This window comes from Lontra canadensis, unplaced genomic scaffold (assembly GCF_010015895.1).
Source record: "Lontra canadensis isolate GAN:19392208 unplaced genomic scaffold, GSC_riverotter_1.0 scaffold9, whole genome shotgun sequence".
Classification (NCBI taxonomy): Eukaryota; Metazoa; Chordata; class Mammalia; order Carnivora; family Mustelidae; genus Lontra; species Lontra canadensis.
In genome coordinates, this window is record NW_022631003.1 from 10867712 (window position 1) to 10889304 (window position 21593).

General features: G+C 36.4%; 1 protein-coding gene across 3 annotated transcripts in view; it reads left to right on the forward strand.

Annotated features, from left to right (window-relative positions):
- PTPRR (protein tyrosine phosphatase receptor type R) overlaps positions 1-21593 on the forward strand; it is a 235446-nt gene that overhangs the window by 187529 nt on the left and 26324 nt on the right. For all 3 annotated transcript variants that reach the window (XM_032854799.1, XM_032854800.1, XM_032854801.1), the window contains 4 exons: positions 4681-4867; positions 6820-6904; positions 15273-15352; positions 15781-15918. In XM_032854799.1, the coding sequence (XP_032710690.1) occupies positions 4681-4867; positions 6820-6904; positions 15273-15352; positions 15781-15918 (490 nt within the window). The remainder of the gene's footprint in view (positions 1-4680; positions 4868-6819; positions 6905-15272; positions 15353-15780; positions 15919-21593) is intronic.

Here is a 21593-nt window from a genome sequence, read left to right on the forward strand (position 1 = left end):
TAAACATTAGGAAAGACCACAGACAAGTATCAAAGGTTAGGACTGATAAATGAATAGTAATCATATCAAAATGTATTTATCCCCATTTCTAAAGAAATAAAATTTAAAACAACAAGTCACTGCCATGATTGCCATTAACATAGCAAAACTTAAAAGTCAGTTTAAAAGCTAGTGAAGTTTATGTGACTGAGTGATTTTAATTTCCTTTTTAAAACTTCTAAGTTCCACTAATCTTCTGCAATGAGCACGTGTTCCTTTTATAATGAAAAAATTAGCACTTTAAAACATATATAGATGTGTGTTTAATGTCTTCTGCAAGCACAAGACATGACTAAGAAGTGAACAGATATTTTGAGTTGATTCTACTGATCTGATTTTCTAATTCCACTGTATTTCAATTAACTTAATTTGTTCCTTGAAAATAAAAATTAACAAAAGCAGAGATTTTTCCAAGTTAATGACATCCTATGGTAATATTTCATGGCCAAGAGAGAAGAGAACTACCTTGATAAGGGCTGTTCTGTGGAAGAAGGCTGTCTGCACGGTCAACAGCTTATACATGATTAATTCCATAATTGAACTTCAAGACAATGTCTGAGGTGTTGAGGTGAAGTGTTCTGAAATTGTTTAGGGTTCAGGAGAAATGGATTTGCCATAATAAAGGGAAATTTTTAGATAGGTAGGTTATCAAGAAGGATGTATTTTTCTGGAGTGACAAATGTGTAGATTCAGTTCATTTCAAAACGTTAATTTCAGCATAAACAATTTTTGTGTTTCTGTTAAGATCTCTCAAAGTAGATCCCTTAGGGAGGCAGAAGGTGGGAATTATATTGGACTTTATTCCATTATTACCCAAAATAATAGCCAGGCAACACTTCTTAGAAGCAGTGTACTTACGCTGTCGGGTTCATCCTTGGAATAAGCCTCTGAAGAAGGTAATTACTCACTTCATAAAAGAAGAAGAAATTCTGATGCAACAAGGCTAGGTAGGCTGAGCAAAGGTCCACCAGAAGGACATGGGAGAGGCAGGATTTGAGCCCGGACAAATCTGACGGTGAGGCTGGAATTCATACTCTGGCTAGTACACTGCCTCTACATTAGACTTCAGTTGTCTTGACCTTCCCCTAACAGCTGACCCCCAGCTCCACGTAGGGCACTGGCTAGCCTGACATAATCTGCCCACCCTACCCTTGCTTTGGGGGAGTGAATCAGAAAGTGCTTGGGTTTCGTAGTCTAGCTTGGATTGAATTTTTGTTCCATGTCCATGTTCCTAAGTTAATTATTTCTTCACCCATAAAATGGGGAAAGTAATAACCTCAGAGAGCTCTTACAGAGATGGCAATAGCATATGTGAAAGTGCTTAGAACAACGCTTGGCAAATCATGGATGTTTAATAAATATTAGTTTCCTTTCTTCCTTCCCTTGCCAGACAAAAGTCGTTCTTCCTTACTAAGTCAGTTTGCATGAAAATGCTTCCTTGGCTCTCACTTTATCACACAGAATCTTCGGAACTTTTGTTCATTCGATCAAATGGACCTTATTAGACATGGAATCTCAGAGGCTTCTTTTCCCCCAAGTGTGGGCGGGGAATGCTGTGGAAAGCCGTTAGATGTTTATATAAGCTGACATTCGAAATTCTCTTTTCTGGGTTTGGACAAGCATTTTATACTCTTACGTCTGTGACTCTTGCTTCTCTCTCATTTCTCCAAACTAACCCTGCCTCCCAATTCCAAAATGCACTTTTATACAACTGAACTCTAGCTCAAACTGCTTATATGCCATTTCTCAAAGATGCCTTATCATTTCCTGCTTCCACATTTTATTTTCTCCTGCGGGGCTCTCTCCTTGAATAACCTCTTACAGAAAATTTATCTATGAACTTTTACCTTCAAGGCTTCACTCAAATGCCTGCTCCTTGCACAGCTCTGTCCACTCTGGATAGAAGAGACCTCCCTTTCTACCAGACCACCATAGCACTGAGTGTCACTCAATGGACAGACTGCAGACGCTTTACTCTTTGGGGGCGGAAGATTGATTGGATGGAATAATGATTTAAAATAGCATCTGATTATAAATGGCCTGTCCCAACTCCTTACTAAAAAAATGTATGAAGCAAGCAAAAGCCGCAGTCTTACAAATACACTAAAAACTAATAAACAATGTATTATCAGAATTAGGAAGGAATTTCTGACAATTTAAAGGCCAGAGGAACTGGATTGAGAAACTTGTACAAACTGCTTTCCCACTAAAAATAGATAAAAATTCTTGCTCTGAGAATAGAGCCACTCTTCACCCTCCTCAACTGTTTACTTCCTACTCAAAAATCACAGGGGCCCTGTCAATCACTCACAACAGACACACACACACACACACACACACACACACACACACACGATGATAGGGGACAAACTCTTCTATCAGCTAAGTGATATTTTATGGGGTATCCAGTATGCTATCCTCTAAACCCTAACAGTGATTCAAAAGAATTAAACATAGTAAAAAAGACTAGAAAAGATATTTTGAGAACATGCCAAAAAAAAAAAAAAGACAGGTCATCAATATTAATTTTTTTTGAGGCTGGAGATGGGAGGTGGCAGGAGGGTGAATTGAAGGAAGGTGATACAAACTTCCATTTAAGACAAATAATAAGTAATAAATAATGTAATGTATGTGATGTCCTGTACAACACGATGACTATAGCTAACTCTGCTGTATGGTACATTTGAGAGCTGTTATGAGAGTGGATCCTAAGTTTTCATCACAAGGAAAAAGGTGTTTTTGTTTGTTTCTATAGGAGATGATGGATGTTAACTAAATTTATTGTGGCAATCATTTCACAATATATGTAATTCAATCATTAATGTCGTCTACCTTAAGCTTATATGGTGCTGTATATAAATTCTGTCTCAATAAAACCGGGGAAAAAAGTCAGATGTGAGACAAAATGTAGAATTAATAGGAAAATAAATACTTAATATTGATAAAATTTATAGTAAATATGTAATTGCTAATCTTTTCAAATAAAACAATGGCTGAAATATAGAAAGTAAAAATTGCCAGGGTTATAAAGGAAAATAACAATACAGGTGTTGGGGAAGATCACATACATCTCAAGCTTTGAGAAATCCAGTAGGAAAAAATAGATTGGAATAATATATAATTATTATATATTATATATATAATATAATAATATATTATTATATATTATAATAATATAAATAAGGTGGTGTGTATATATACATATGCATATATATGTGCATAGATAAATTTATAGAGAGATAGATATAAATAGGTAATCAGTTCAGTTGCCTCCAAAAGTATCTATGAAATATTCAGAAAAAATTATCACAGTATTTGTCTCAAAGAAAGAATTGAGAAATTCCAAACATTAGAAGTTGGATGATTTGCATTTACTATTATTAGAAATTAATAAGGAAGATAAATTCATAAAAATATAAATAAACATCAAGCCAAAGCAGGAATTAAAACTACAGTTATAAACCATGTAGAAATTAACAAAAATGACATTACATATCAATTCGTAAGAAGAAGGAACTTAACATACTTTTGTTTAATGGGTTTTTGTTGTATGTTCTAATAATTTTCCATTGTTGAAAATTAAGCTCTACCACATGAGTATTTCCTGATGTCATGCTCTATAGAAAGCGTATAAAGCACCCTTCGAATGAAATATCCTGGGCCTAGTATTTGCTCTTACTGTCTTTGTTTACATTTGTTTTGACCTGTTTTTCCCTATTCTCCATTTCCTTGGAATACCAACCACTAGGAAACATATTGGATCATCTCAGAAATACCTAAGGTCCTTTAAATTTAATAGTTCTTGTGAGTATAATCTCTGACTTTGACCCTCAGTCTCGGTTCCACACAGCTAGTGTTACTGTTAAGAGCTCTCACACCTTCTATCCAAGTCGCAAGGGGCCTTTACAAGTTGGAAGAGCTCCAACTCATCTCCCAACTAGAAGAGGAAAATTACAGAGGGAAGATAAATTATAACTCAGAATAAGAGTCTGTGATCTCAATATCTTCAGGAGTTTATCACAGAATTAAATAAATACATACACATACACACACATATATATATGCACGCATTCATACATACATACATAAATGGAAGATACAGATGCTATTTTTTTAGGGATTCACTCAGAATTATAAATAGCACATACATTTTAAAACTTTTAACTTCATTTCAATGGCAATAATGTGAACCAAAGTGTTTTTTTCCTCTGAGCTTCCTATGTCCAGTGAGATCATGTGTACAGTATATTGATGTCAAAAATGGCTATTTGATTTCTATACTGAACTCTCAGACATACGGAAAATAAAGCTGGTTTGTGTTATACATGATTTCTCAAACCAAATGTGATGTTTGCTTTTCCTGAATTTTTCACTTAATATATCTAGCAAGTATATCCATTAGTAAATTATAGTGCATTTTCTCAATTCAGACTTACTTCCAACAAAAAACCTGCCAGTTTCCTATAAGGAAACTGTAGATAGTTGCTATAATAATCTATGGCACCATAAGAGAAAAAGACATTTGGTCCTTATTTCTGGAAAAGTTCTCACTGAATAGTGAGCGCATATGTACGAAAGACAAATTTGTGTGATCAAAATAACTCATGTTTCTAAACGTATTAACGGTCTTCCCCAACGTAGACGAGGATCCAACGTATCTCTTACATTGGACATGAGTAGCTTGGGGAATGTTGAACCCTTTGTGGCTATCCCAACCCCACGGGAGACGGTGGCAATGGAGTATCTGCAGTCAGCCAGCCGAATACTCACAAGATCACAGCTGAGGGACGTCGTGGCAAGTTCACATTTACTCCAAAGTGAATTCATGGTGAGCCTGCTGTTTATTGTTCACTGCATGTTCAGGGACCCCATCAGGGCTGCAGGTGATTAAGTTGATTTGGAAAAACACATGTCTACCCAGAGAGCTTTAGACCTTCTTAGGTCTAATTATTGTCCAAAGGGAATATCCATTTTATAGATCACTTGAGGTAAATCGGTTGTACATCTTAAGCCAAGTCTGTTGATTTTAATAAACTGATCATCCCAGGGTCTGTTCAGATATTTGCAACCACTCTAATGATGACATATCTAGCAGTGGGCTAGTTTTACCAATAGCCTCATCAACTATTATTAAGCATCCAAGGTAAAACATGAACATGCAGTTTTTAAAATTAGACTTTGTAGAGTGTCATCTTTTCACATATGAAGAAAACCCAGTGAGATGAAAGAACCAGTGAACGATCACACAGCTAGCCAAAAGTACACCCAATATTCTTTTTTAGAACCACAGATAGGTTTTTTGAGATAAGCCCTTAAAGGAAAGATGAGGCCAACAAGGAATACCAAAGAGAAGGATAATGCTGGGAGATGGTCATTGTCAGTGCGTCATAAAGCAGGAAGAAGCAGGGGAGGAAAGATCTGTCATGGCTTTACCAAAACAGACTGATGTGCTTGAAATTACCAAACATAAATGTGTGCTTTCTACTGAATGTTCAACAATTTCGCTTCTTTTGGTAACTTGGAACTCGGAAGTTATAATATTTCATTGAAGCAGAGAATAGGGATGAATATTATAAATATCTAAAATAATGCAAGTTTAGGAAATATTTTAAAAGTAAGCTACTCCTCTTTGTAGACCACATTCATGATCTCACATTTCCAAACTGACTGAAAACAATTTGAATTAATTTGTAGATAATTTCTTTCATTAAATTGATTTGTAGATAATTTCTTTCATTTCAATGAATATTGGGCTGTTGAGTTATATTTTCCATTGAAGAAAGTTCAAGTAATGAAAATAGTATTTCGCGTTATCTAAAAATAAATTCCTTTGTTTCACATTAACATCTATCTAAGCAATCTTTTCCAGAATTTTAACTAGAGATCCTACTATTGTCTAATCAGATCTTTACATATTTGTTTCGACCTTTGAAAACATTGGCTAATGACTTCTTTGTCCCAGTCATCTATAGATGCTCACCTTTAAGATCTAATTCACTTCCACAGAGCCATTTCTGCTCTAATTGCTCCTCTCCAATCATTTGAGGCCCATGACATATATTCTGAGTAAAAACATTTGTATTCTTTTTAAGTGGGAGAAAACAGTGTCCGGATGCCCTTCACTAAAAATATTGCATTTACAACAACAAATGGAACAATACAATGAATCACTGACCTCTACCTCTGAAACCAATAACACATTATATGTTAATTAATTGAATTTAAACTTAAAAAAGAAAAAAAAAACAAATGGAACAATACAATTGTAATCCATTCCTTAATACAAAAAAAATTATATTGCCATCACTTGAATCAAAAAAAAAACTCCCTTTGTATTTACCATTTCTAGAGGGAGGTTTTAATAATCCTGACAGAGTCATACAATGTTAAAAGAGAATCCATCATAATGAAATTTTTGGTAACTTATATAAAGATTTTTTAAAAATTTGAATACATTGTCCATTTTCAGCTGTTTATATATATTTCTAGCAATTACGTCAGAACAGAATTTTAAAAATCTAATCAAAGTTTTATATGTTTCTTTAATAACCGTATGTAAAATAATACTTTCTAACACAGCGAGCTGTTTCTTAGAGTCAACTTGCCAGGGTACAGCTGATATGTTTGTGAAAGGAAGGGTGTTGGTCAACCAGAGGTGGTAGTCTGTTGTTTTATAAATGACTTTGAAGTTCAGTAGGGTTCTGGATCAGATGGCCCCCTGTGAAGATTTTCTTTGTGGCAGCATCAGATATACTAATTTGATATCATTTATTTTTGCAGGAAATACCAATGAACTTTGTGGATCCCAAAGAAATTGACATTCCCCGTCATGGAACTAAAAATCGCTATAAGACCATTTTGCCAAGTAAGTTTCTTGAATAAAATAGTTTGCATTATAAAGCATAAGCCTTCCCCAGTCACCCTTACCTCATCACTTCCCATCCTCACAACTTCTCCATACACACCAAATTTGGAGTTATAAATGCACATTAAGACTACTGACCATGAAAGTAGCTTGAGGTTCATTACTTTATCCTGTACTACTCTTCTTAAAATGGTCAGCTCACAATTCCAGCAAACACATGGTTCTAAAATTATATTGTACCACACATTATGGTCAATTGATTTCATCAAACAATTTAATGGGCAAAGGATAGTCTTTTCAGCTAAAGGTTGCTGAGACAGCTGAATAGTCACATACCAAAAAAAAAAAAAAAAAATGAAGTTAAATGCATGGAGGCCTGGATGGCTCAGCCGGTTAAGAGTTTGTCTTCAGCTGAGGTCATGATCCCAAGGTCCTGAGATCCACACCATGTCGGGCTCTCTGCTCATCAGAGTAGTCTGCTTCTCCTCCCTCGGTCCCTCTCCCGCTTATGCACTCTCACTCACTCTCTTTCTCCCAAATAAATAAATAAAATCTTTTTTTAAAAAATGAAGTGGGACCCTGCCCCACACCATATACAAAACTTGATACAAAATGGATCAGACCCGAAGGTAAGAGCTAAAACTATAAAACTATTAGTATAAAACAGATGTAAATCTTCATGACTTTGAATTAGTCAATGACTTCTAAAATATAGCACCAAAAGTACAAGCAACCACAAAAAATAGATAAATTGAATTTTATTAAATGAAAATATTTTGTGCTTCAAAGGATACCATCAAGAAGATAGAGAACTCACAAAATGGGAAAAAACATTTGTAAATTAAATACCTAATAAAGGACTTCTATCTAGAATGTATAAAGAACTCTTACCACTTAGTTATCAAAAGACAGCCCAATTTAAAAATGGGCAAAAGACTTGAGTAGACATTTCTCCATGGAAGAGATACAGATGATCAACAAGCATTCGAAAAGATGCTCAACATTATTGGCCATAAGGGAAATCAAAACCACAATGAGACACCACCTCACATCCACATGATTATAATAAAAATGATAGACCATAAAGAAAGTGCTAGCAGGGATGGGAAGAAACTGGAACCTTCCCACATTGCTAGTAGAGATGTAAAATGGTACAGCTACTTAAGAAACAGTGTGGTAGTTCCTCAAACAGCAAATCCTAGAGTGACTGTATGACTCAGACATTCTACTCCTAGGCATATAACCAAGAGAAATGAAAACATTTCATTGCCAATCACAAGACAAATAGATAGTTGGGGTTTTGGCAAAATCCATAAACATTTCAAAACAATAGCTCTGGAAAGATGGAGCCACAAAGACTTTTTAAAAGTATTGATATTAGAAAGCTATACACAAATGTTTGTAACAGCATTATTTATAATAGCCCCAAAGGTGGAAACAACCAAAATATCCATCAACTGATGGAGAAATAAAATGTAGACTATCCACACAATGGAATATTACTCAGCCACAAAGAGGAATGAAGAGCTGATGCCTGCTACAACATGAATGAACCTTGAAACATTATGCTAGTGAAAGAAACCATCACAAAAGACCTCATACTGTATAATTCCATTTATATGAAGTGGCCAGATTGGCAAATCTATAAAGACAGAAACTGTCTTAGGGGTTGCCTATTGCCAGGGGGCATGAGAAATAGCTGTCAGTTGTACAACTTTGTGAATAAAGAAAAAGAACTCTATGATGGTACACTTTAAATGTGTGAATTGTATGATATATGAGTTACATCTTAATAAAGCTGTTACCAAAAAATTTCATTGTGCATAATAATCATCTAGAGTCCTTGGGGCGCCTGGGTGGCTCAGTGGGTTAAAGCCTCTGCCTTCAGCTCAGGTCATGATCCCAGAGTCCTCTGCTCAGCAGGGAGCCTGCTTCCTCTACTCTCTCTCTCTGCCTGCCTCTCTGCCTACTTGTGATCTCTGTCTGTCAAATAAATAAAAAATCTTTAAAAAATAATAATCATCTAGAGTCCTTATAAAAATCTAGAGTCTTAATGGATGAAAGAAAAAAAAATTCTGGAGTCCTCTGTCCCACCCAGGGATTCTATTTACGTAAGTCTGCTGTTGGGTTCAAGAATCCGTATTTCTTTTTCTTTTTTTAAATTTTTTAAAATGATTTTATTTATTTATTTGACGGAGAGACCACAAGTAGGCAGAGTGGCAGGGAGAGGGAGAAGCAGGTTCCCCGCTGAGCAGGGAGCCCGATGTGGGGCTCGATCCCAGGACCTTGGGATCATGACCTGAGCCGAAGGCAGAGGCTTAACCAACTGAGCCACCCAGGTGCCCCAAGAATCCATATTTCTAAGCTAACACCCAGGTGATTCTGATACATATAATACCAGGACCACACTTTGAGAAACACTGTTTGGCAATGTTAAAACAAAATTTAACTGGGTTGCCCAAGTGGCTCAGTTGGTTAAGCATCTGCCTTCAGCTCAGGTCATGATCTCAGGGTCCTGGATCAAGCCCCGCTTTGGGCTCCCTGCTCAGCGGGGAGCCAGCTTCTCCTCTCCCTCTGTTGCTTCCCCTGCTTATGCTCTCTCTCTCTCTCTCAAATAAATTAAATAAATAAGGAAAGAAAGAAAGAAAGAAAGAAAGAAAGAAAGAAAGAAAGAAAGAAAGAAAGAAAGAGAGAGAAAATCTTTAAGGAAAAAACTAAAAATCTTTAAAGAAAAAAACTAAATTTAACTCCATGAAATTTATCAATATCAGGCAATGAGCTAGTAAGAAATAAAAAATGGCCTCTAAGAGCAAGGAGGTCATGGACTAGAGGAGAGAGACACGTAAATGAGTAATTATGTTCAATGTAATAAAAGCCAGAATTGAAATATAGCCCAAGTAGTGTAGGAGTATAGAGAGGACCAAGCTATTTTGTTTAGAGTAGCAAAAATGCTTTGGAGAGGATGTAACATTATCATTCGCTAGATAACAGATGGTTGGGGTTTGGCAAAATCCGTAAACATCTCAAAACAATACTCTGGAAAGATGGAGCCACAAAACTTTTGAAAAGTATGGATATTGAGGTAGTAGAGTCTGTATAATTAAGCCCATGAATTCACTCATAAAACATCAAAATCTCCATATTTATGGTAATATCAAGAATTATTGTTAATGGGTGTCTTTGAGCTTCCCCCTCTGGTAGAGCTGGAAACACTCCACTATAACATATTTTTAATGGGTCTATCTAGTATCATCCCTGTTGAAAGATATTTTGTAACTACAGGAATGAAAGTGCTGTGTGTTACAAGTATGCTTCTCTCTGTCTCTGTCTCTGTCTCTCTCAAGATTTTTCATCTGAAATTTACCAAATATAAGTAATTAGGGCATATACATTCATTGCAGTTTTACTTAACCATCCAATGTCAGAAGGATTCAGAAATTATTAGGATTATTTAAAGTTCAGCCTTCTCAGAGGTGCCTGGGTCGCTCAGTCAGTTACGCATCTGACTATTGGTTTCAGCTCAGGTAATGATCTCATGGATCTCGAGGTCAAGCCCACAGAGCTCCAGGTTAGGTTCCCAGCTCAGCAGGAAGTCAGCTTGAAGTCGCTCTCCCTCTGCTCCTCCCCACACTCGCACACTCTGTCTCCTTTTCTCTCTCTTTCTCTCAAATAAATAAATAAATATTTGGAAAAAAAAAAAAAAAGAAAGAAAGAAAAATAAATAAAGTTCAGCCTTCTCTATTTCCTGCCCAAATGATATCAGACCTAGTCCCTCATAGTCCTGTGTCAGCTTTTCCATTCCCAGAACTGGGTGGGTCACTTGAACCAGGGCACCTGTGCTGACAAGTGATGTTGCAAATAATGGGTTTTCTGTTGAAAATGTCTGTAGCCTGAATGCACTACCCATCCCCTGTTGCACAAAATATAATTTGGTAGGTATAGTTTGGGCACACCCCACTATTGGTTGAAAATCATCAGAGAAGACTGGAATTTATATGGAAAGCTATTCTTTATGGTTTATTTTAGACTACAATATGGGATAAATTTGAAACATTACATAAAATAATTTAAAATGATTAAGATTTTAAGGGTTTTTTTTTGAGATTTTATTGATTTATTTGAGAGAGAGCTAGCAAAGAGAGTACGAGTGGGGGGTGTAGCAGAGAAAGAGAGAGAGAGAGAGAGAGAGAGAGAGAGAGAGAGAAACAGACTCCCCTCTGACCAGGGAGCCTGATGCAGGGCTCTATAGCAGGACCCTGGGGTCATGACCTAAGCTGAAGGCAGATGCTTAACCAACTGAACCACTCAGGCCCCCCAAGTATTACGTTTTTTTCATTGTTTTAACCTATAATAAACTCAAGTTTAAACTTCCAACATGGGGGCACCTGGGTGGCTCAGTCTGTTAAGTGTCTGCCTTGGGCTCAGGTCATGACCCTAGGATCCTGGGTTGGAGCTCCATGTCAGTCTCCCTGCTCAGAGGGGAGACTGCTTCTCCCACGTCCTCTGCCCCTCCCACCTCTTGTGTTCTCTTTCGCCCACTCTCTCAAATAAATAAATAAAATCTTTAAAAAAAAATACTGCTAGATTTTACATATTAGTGAGGCTATATAATTTGGAAAATGTTTTGCAGCAGAAATATGGATGACCAAGAGCCAATTAAATCATGGCTCTTTCTCTAAGAATGATGTCAGCCTGGCTCAGAACACTCTACATGGTAGATTAAAGTGCAAAGGGTAATTTATATCACATACTTTGCAACAAAAAACAAATATTAGTGATGAAAATAGGTCTATGTCCTAAATCATAAAAGCAATGGGAAAAAAAAACTAATCATACATCATTATGAAATTTTTTGCACAATGAAGTATAATAACAAATTTCATGTATATTTATTCCATGCTGACAATTTATATATAGAAATATAAAACAATATAGATGAAATCAAAGAACTCTATTAATTAAACCCTAATTACTTTGGCCATCACTTCATATTTAAAAATCTAAAATCTGGTAATATTTCTTACTTATGTTTCCTATTATATTAAGTGCCCAGAACAGAGTAGATATGCAAATAAGTGAGCCACTCATTAAGGCAACAAGTTGTGTGGCTCAAACAAAATATTGGAGTTAGACTTGCCTCCCTACCCTGGCAGGAGCATTCATAGTTTATGGAAGACAACTTAATCTTTCTTCACCATCCTTTCTTCATCCCTAAAGATAGTGATAATAATATTGCTACATAGGGCTGTGGAGAGAATTAAGTAATCATATGCGAAAAGAGAGTGTCCCACTACTAGTGAGCCCCCATCTAATGTTAGTTTCTCCTTTCCTGCCACATAACTGAGGATGCATCAATCATTAACCCCACAACCAATTCCAGAAAATAGTAACATTAATGGGGAAAGAAAACTTTACAGTTTCAAAAGCAGACGATATAAGTGCTTTTTTTCTCTTACAATTTTCACATGGATTTTAAAAAGGGAGTTTCCATATAATCGCCATCTTGCATTGCTAAGATCATCACTGTCAAAACCCTGTAGAGTGAAGGAAACGCTCTGTATCTCCAATATGATGGCCATTAGCTATGTGTAGCAATGGAGCATGTGAAGTTTAGCCAGTGCACCTGAGGAACTGATTTTTAAGTTTTATTTTATTTTCATTAATTTAACGTTAGCTACATGTGGCTAGTGGCGCCATATTGGATAATGCAAGCCTGGAGTCTTCTCTCTCCTGCAACAAACTGAAAGTGACTCCCAGTCACCTGGAAGGTGGAGCCAAGTCCCTACCTTCCCTCCTATTTCCCACTTATCTTGAATTCATCTAGAGAAACTATGCTATTCCTCTCATCCTCTGCCTATGTCCAGGGATACACTAGCAGTATAAGCGCTTCTTTCATCTAATAGCTTCTCCTCTTGACTCCAAACTTCAAATGCTTTTCTGCCCAGAGAAGAAATCATCGGAACAGAATAACCTTTGACAAAATCTGATAGGATGGCCATCTGAATATCAGGATCCAGAGGTGCCTGGGTCATGCAGTTGGTTAAAGGTCTGACTCTTGGTTTTGGCTCAGGTTGTGATCTCATGGTTGTTAGATCGAGCCCACTGTTGGGCTCCATGTCTGGTGTGGAGTTTACTTGAGCTTCTTTCTCCCTCTCCCTCTGCCCCTCCCCCTCACACACTCTCTGTCTCTCAAATAAATTAAAAAATCTTTAAAAAAAAATTAAAGGATATCAGGATCCAGGTACCATTTTGTCTGTTAAATAGAAAGAGTTAAATTGCCAGAGGTATTTTGAAGAGGCCAGATGGGGAAATTTCATGTGTTCTATACACTAAATCTATATGTGTTCAATAATTTGTTGAGAAGAAAAAAGAAACAGGAAGGAGAGCAGAAGAAAGAGAAGGAATAAGAGAGAAAGAGGGGAGGGAGGGAAAAGGGAGAAGGAAGAGGAAGAAAGCAAGAGGAAGGAAGGAAGGAAATAAAAGGGGAAGAGCAGAGGAGAGGGAAGAAAAATTGCTCAGTGTTGGGATTGTTATTACCTCTTCCTAGATGTATCATAAGTGGCAAGCTAAATATTTTACATATAGTCCAGAAATATCTGTCCTGAAAAAAAGGTGAATTTGACCAAAATATAGACTTAAAATACACATATTGACTTAAAAGGCATAAAATGAATACATTTATAACAGCAATATGAAAATAATGATGATAATGATGATAAAGTTTTGGATTTTTTTTTAATCATCAGCTTTTTTTATTAGTCTAATCTAACATTAAAAAGGCTAAAAGGCTTTGATTAGAGTGACAGTTTTCCCTTAGTCAGTCATATGGTGCATTCTTGTTTAAAAAGTTTTTGGAAACCTCTAAATACTTGGAAGTCTTACAAACTACCAATTTCCAAACTAAATTTAGCTTGACAGGGAACCTGCTTCTAAGCAATTTATAGGGCTGAGTTCTCAATAAATCGTATACATGGTAGGCATTATAAAAACTGAAGGGAGTGGGCTTCTTTTCAATTCTCACTGGTCTAGGACTTTTGTGGAAACTTCTAATAGCGGATACTGAAACGGGATGAAAAATTTTCCAGTCCCCTTTGCTAACAAAAGGAATCTAGAAAGTCAAAAACAGTGTTTCAACTCTAATAGAAATGAATTCTGATATTAAACACTCTATGAACCACATACCATGTAGAAATCACAAAGGATACAAAAGTTAGTTTTTAAAAAAAAGAGTTAATTAAATATAATTCTTTCCTTCAAGGGGTTCAGTACAATTCATTGAGAGCAGGTAAAAATTGAAGCACTTAAAATATAAGATGGTAAATATTAAAATAAAACATGAAAAAAGTAGCACAGTAGGCTTATTTGGCTTAGCCCAACAAGAGTCATTGGTGGCATCAGTAAGAGGAGTCTCGGCATTAAACTAAGGTTAGGATAGACTGGGGTGTACACAAGGAGGACTGAATTGTAGATGTGGAGGTAAGAACAGTGGGTATGATAAACTCGCTCAAGTTTGCCAGTCTATAGAAAAGCAGTAATAAAACAATTACTAGAGAGGAATGCCTAGAACTGACTTCTTAAATAATGGAACATTTTTTAACAATCTAAGTCAATGCAATAAACAAATATTGAATGTCTGCTATTCATATAAGCACCATCCTAGACACTGAGTCTTGGATAAAATGAAAAAATCTCTGTCTTTACCTTTAAGAGGCTCAGAGTGTGTCAGACTAAAGAAATCATAAAGGGATGATTTGGCCTTAATTCATTTATATAAACATTGGTAGAAATAACTACCATATTTTCCATAACACTGTGGTTTGCAAAGAGCCTTTCAACTTCTTGACGGAAAGTGATTTGAAGAGTTAAGACAATGTTCTTAGCACTATAACAATCTACCTAATATCAGATTTTCCTGCTGTAGGTGGACAAATGGTAACTAAAGACAGCTTCTTTAGGGAGAGGGGATTCGAGCCAGAACAAGTGTTTTTATTGGACAGAAGAGAAGCGTGAAGTGAGTAAGAAAATCTGGTACAAATTCCAAATCCCAAAGAACAGAAAAAGGAGCATAAATAAGAAATGGGGTCAAGAATCAGAAAGCCACAAAAAATAACATGATGAGTAAACTCATTATCTCAAGCTTATGGGCAAGATTTGTGTTAAGGTACAGGGACCAAGATGGGCCCAATTGTCCCTCAGTGCACACAGCTGTATCAAAAGACAGACACACAGACACATCAGCAACAAACATTGACACAAGCCAGATGGTCAGTATATAAATTCACAAGTGTGCTATGTAGTTATTGGTGTTCTAAGGAGCTTTAAAAAGAGTAGATTTGTCTAAAGCATTCCTTCTTGTTTTCTTCATTAGATCCCCTCAGCAGAGTGTGTTTGAGACCAAAAAATGTAACTGATTCTTTGAGCACCTACATTAATGCTAATTATATTCGGGTAAGTAAGTAAATAAAAATATCTTTCTGATGAGCTTGTTGACTTACTATTTGGGATTGTTGGGGGTTGTTTTCCCCTCAGAGTGGATTAATTTTGATTTAACTCGGTTACTAGCAAACTTTCTCGTTTGTTTAGTCATAATCGACATTGGTAGCGGGTCCTTTACCTTGAGCCTTCCTTTCCTGTGTGTCTCTGGCTGCAGCTCTGGGTGCTGGGGGGGCGGTTCTCTAGTGAGAACCGGGCATCATGGCCCTCACTACTATGTGCCATGCTTGACTTGGGAGAACAGCCAGATGGATTGTGCTAGAATCAGTAAAGCCGTGAACGCTTGTGTTGTTTTTGGACCATTTTGTTCTGAACTTGTTCTAAACTTTCAGGGCAAGGCATGAATTTCAACTCCAATATTTTTGTCTCTTTACTCACACCAGGGCTACAGTGGCAAAGAGAAAGCATTCATCGCCACACAGGGCCCCATGATCAACACCGTGAATGATTTCTGGCAGATGGTTTGGCAGGAAGACAGTCCCGTGATTGTCATGATCACAAAACTCAAAGAAAAAAATGAGGTATGGCCTTTCCCCAAGTAGTGAATGTTATAAATTTTCTGTTGCTATGGAAGAGCTATTGTAAAAGGAAAATTGCCTTGTACTTAACTACTCATTGAAGATGGAAATTTAAAGACATGTTCACTTCATGCTTCTGAGAATGGTCATTGTTGTCATTGTATGAGTGGCAGCTTTCTATCAGAAGAATCAATACACTTGACATACATTTATCTCACATATCCCACATATCTCTGTAAGGAAATGAGGGGTTCTGCATTATCACTCTGATTTATAAGCAGGGAAATTTAAAAAAAATCACTAATTCATATCTCAAATAATTTTTGAGCACTTATGTGACAGATATCACTTTATTTGTTGGTAATATATTAGTAAACAAAACACACAGAGATGTCTGCCATTGATAGATTTTAACTTTCTAATGGGGAAGACAGATTAAAAAACAGTAAACATAATAAATTCATAAAACCATAGCAATTAGAAAGAATAAATTGTATAGGGGGAACAAGGTAGATAGGATAAGGAGATTGGGTGTGCTGAGCTGTAGGAGGGATGAGAAGGGAGGAATATGCTTTTGTATTATATAGGGTGGGAGGAATGAAGCCCCCTAAGCAAGGGAGATTTGAAAGAAAGATTTGAAGGAAGTTACAAAAGCCAAGCAAGTTTTTCAATATCTTCGTAATAAGAAATCCAAGGAGATAAATTTAGGTTCCGTTTCCATACTAACAGTCTTTCCTAAGGGTCTAGCTTACAAAACATTCATTCAGTCCTTTACATCATAAAAACAGAATTTTGTAATTCCCAAAGGGTGCTACGTACTGCTTACATTTTAGGACATCTTATTGGAATAATTTACAGTCTGATTTTAGTCAGCATTTGTGTTTGCTTCCTTATCAAAATTACTGTATCAGAGCCTCGCGATGACAGTAAGAGTTTAAGAAAACTGAGCTTTCCCTTATGCCTTTTTGGTGAGTTATAACCCTTAAGCATACTATAATCTTGCACTAATCAAGAAAATCCAGGCTCACAAGCAGGAATTTATAAGTTTTGTAAAGCTTATTGCCCTCTTTCGTTTTTGCTACAATAGGTAAAGGATTTTTTCCCCTGAATCTATCCTAGAAAAAAGTGTATTTTGGGCCAGTAGATGAAGCTATATACTTAACTAACTATATAGCTTACTAAATAAATATATTTCTATGAATCTTATATGAAAACCTGAGGTGGCATAATAAAAATAGCCTCTAATATTCTCAACTGTTTCACGCATATCAATATATCAACACATCAGGGCACTGATAATTCCTGCACAGTTGTTTAATATCCATGACACTCTGCCTTTATTTTACCTACTCAAAACCGACTGTTCAAGTTTAAAGTGTATTCTCTGTATATATACATTCCTGCATACAAACAGGCTAGGATAATCTGAAAAACCTCCCATCACACAAAACTAGTCATACTAGATAAAATTTAAAATAGCATAAAATATAAAATAGAATATAGTAACATTTCCTAGATCTGAGTAGACTGTATTACTCATTATTAAAATTAAAAATTCCTTTTTGCCCAGAGCTTCCATGATGTAAATATAATACTACAGTGGAAACTTTGATGTTTTTCAGATAAAATAGTAAAATAAAAATAGCGTGCCTAACAGAGCTTGGGGAAAAAATCCCAGCAGTCAAAAACTGAATAAAAGGCATAAAGCCAGAGAATTATGGCTTACTTGCGCTTTAATGACAATACAAGAACTGGAGACAAAGCCTTGGGCTTGCAGGAGCCAGGAGCAGGAATGGAGACCTTCCACAGAGAGAGCTCCTGCAAAGGCTGTGCCTTCAGTAAAAAGGTGAACCACAAAAATAAACCTGACTTCCAAAATAGGACTGTAACGGGAAATCAGTCCATCTCAATCTGGTCTTCTCGAGGGATAGATAAAAAGGGTCCCTCTGGTACTCACCATTCGAAAACCAGGAAACGCCAAGTCGAACAATTAATATAGAAAGTAATCCTGATTGATAACACTCTGTGGCACTTTACAGAAACAAAGGTAAAAGCTTTCTGGTTACATACACTCTCGGGATTTACATCAGAGAATTTCAACAGAAACAGCCCAGCCAAACATAAGCTCACAAGTCAAAATTATGAGACAACACAAGTAAATAAACAACATAAGGAAAAATCAGAAGCAACAACAAGCAGGTAAAGTAGACCTACAAGAAATGAAAATAATAGAAACTATAAATACATGCTTTTTTTATATAATTAAGCACACAATATATAAGATTAAAAACTTGACAGGGGAACAAATTACTGCCAAAAAAGACTAGGAAGATGTAAAAACAAACCAAAGAGTCCTAGAAATAAATATTATAGAAATATTAAAATTTAAAAAGAACACCTCATTAGACAGGTGTGATAACAGGCCAGACACAACTGAGTAAAAATAATGACCGAAATGCAAATAGAGCTAAAGAAATTACCCAGAAGACTGAAATGACCAAAAATATGAAAGAAAGTTTAAGACCTAGAGGGCAGTATGTAAATGTCCAATGTATATAAAATGAATATTTTAGAAGAAAAACAAAGAGAATATAAGAAAAGAAGCAATATTTGAGGAAATAGTGGCCAGAGATTTTCCAGAAGGGATAAGAAACATGAGCTGTCAAATTTGAGAATCACCGTAAATTCTAGGCTAGTAAGTAAAAATAAATCCACAACTAGATACAACTAGGAAAATAAAAAACACTACAGAGATGATTTTAACAACAGAGTAACTAACAAATGGCTTCTCAGTAGCAGCCATAGAAGCCAAAAAACAGAAGAACAGACCTAGCAAGGATGAGAGACAGTGATGACCCAGAACTCACACCACATTTAGCAACATTCTTTCGATCTGAGTAGCTAGCATGCCTTACTCATTAAATTAAAATTAAAAATTCCTTTCTGTCCAGACCCTCCATGATGTAAATATAACTCTATAGAGGAAACTTTGATGTTTTGTAGATCAAAATGATACTGAGAAGCTTGGCTCAAAAGAAATATGCAGTAAGCTTCACACGACCAGGAAAATGCTGTTTACCAAAAATGTGCCAACTTTCAATTGTGTTGAGCGTCATTGTTTGAAATAGACAAAAATCATTTCCTCCCCAAAAAATGAAGTTGGAGTTATCTTTAGAAATTCCCAGGCTTTATATTTTCATGAACCTTTCTACTTTCTAATAAATAAATGACTAATTGCCAAGCTCTTATTTAATATTCCCAGCATTCTCATATCACCGATAGGGTTTTTACTCTTTCTTATCATTCATGTGTTCACTGGTGTGGCACTTTTAATTCCCTTCAAGAACTTTTCCCCTGCATTCACAACGTGGCAAATGCTCAGGAGGCCTAGCTTTCAGCCTATCTTGACCTTCCATGCACCTTCCTCACGAAGCTCCATCATTACTAGTTTTGACTGAAAGCGAGAGACTTAACGACTCTTCGTTCACATGGACACCAAGAGGCCATTGTAGGGTTATTAACTGACCTCACTGGGATACTGTTGTGTCTCAGAGGATAGGGAAGCCCCGGGAGACGGAGAGACACAGACAATGGCCAGTCAGTGGAGCACTCAGAACTCACCCACGTAACGATTTAGTTCATGGTCCAGAAAGGCATAGTTCATGGAACCCCAAAACAACGACAATAGGAACACCAAAGATCACTGATCACAGATCACCTTTAAGGAATGTAATAATAATGAAAAAGTTTGAAAAGATGTGAGAATTACCAAAATGGGACATGGAGACATGAAGCGAGCAAAAACTGTTGGAAAAATGGTGCTGATAAACTCCAGGAAGGAGAGGAGTCTCCGGGCAGGCTTGCCACAGACCTTCAATTTGTAGAAAATGCAGGATCTACAAAGCACATAAAGTGAAGCTTGATACAACGAGGTATGCCTGTACCAAGAATGAAAAAAACAACAAAAAACAAAACAAGTAAACCAAGTCTCAGAACCAGCTGTCTCTCTGTCCAGACAAGGTCAAGGAAGGTAATGTTGAAGGCCAGCCTGGCAGATGGACAACAGAGCCTGTGGACCAGATTTCAGCTTTCCTGGAGGACCAGATTTCAGCTTTCCTGGAGGACCAGATTTCAGCTTTCCTGGAGGACCAGAATTAGCTATTAGAATATCTTAGAGAGGCAGCCTGGCCTAGCACTGCCTAGCAATGCTGGACAGCTAATCTCTCATTCCCGTTTCCTATGCTTGTACTGCCCAAGCAATTAAGGGTGGCCCAAAATTCAGAGGCTCACATCTCTTAAGCAAAATTACTCACCTGTCCTTTCAGACATGCTTATATTCCAAATATAACCATACCTTAATTTTTAATTTGTTAGGTTTTATTCAATTGTTGTAGCCTGCTTTACTTCTAATTATATTTAGAAACCCTCTTATTTGGCACAATTAGCAAAAAAAAGTTCGTGGGAAAAAAATCACAAAAACAACAACAGGACTCTAATGCTTTATTTTATCTTAAGACATGTGCATTTGTTCACACTACAATTTTTCATTTTTTTCATAAGACTCTGTTTGTTTGGTTTTGTTAGTGTTAGTCCAAGGCTAGAGTTCTAGATCATACAGCTTATGTAAATCATGCCCTTTATACATCAAATCAAAATTTATTTTAAATTTATAAAATTATACATAAATCAAAATTTCCCATCTCAGTTTCTTTATAATGAGAGAGAACACAGAAAAGTTTGTAAAGGAATTATGCATGCAGAATCCTGTGTAGATTTTTAAAATTTGCTCTTTTATCATTGTCACCTGTACCTGATTTGACTACAGTTTTTTCTACTGAGTCCTTTTTTTCCCAGTGAAAAACTTATTTAACTTGTACAATTATTTCCTAGAACAATTCCCTTTTTCTCTGCACCTTCCTGTTTCATTAATTTATGTAGAATTAAATTACCGGGCTTCGCTAATGAGTTACAATTGCCATAAGAAGATTTGACTGTGAGTTCCCACTGGTGAACACGTACAGCTCGCAGATAGTAACAGAAGTACTGAGCTGGGTAGGAGAGTGGCCTGGGAATATTGTGTTGCGTGAGCACCAGCCTCCTACACAAAGGGAAGGAAAGCCTCTGGTTAATGACGCGGCAAAGTTGGGTTGGTTCAGAGACAATGGATATCAAAGATAGAAAGTTAAATTTTTAAAATGATATTGGCATTGAGAGTTTTAGTTCCCAAGGGAATTTTAATTCCCAAGGGAATTTTCCCAGAGGCCCCTACCAGAACACCTGAACTTCGTTTCCTCTGCTGTCACATGGTAAATAATAATAAAAATAATAATAACGGTGTACCAGGTATACCTAATTCAAATGATTGTGGAAGGGATTAAGTGATATGTTGGTGAAGGTACTTGTAATAATAAATCACTGCACCTGCGTTGGTAATATTTAGTTGGAACACCAGGAATGAAAGTTACTATACTAACTGTAGGCAATCTGACCCATCCTATAGCTCTCACGTGCTAATGGAACTCAAATGAAACTGACCATCTTTTTATTTTAGAGCCTCTGTATATGTGATGACATGTGTCTTTAGCTCAGAGAGCAAAATCTTTTTTATTTTAAACGCATAGAATTCAAAAAGAAAGTAACTTAAAAATAGATTTTTTTTTTTTTTCCAGGCAAACTAA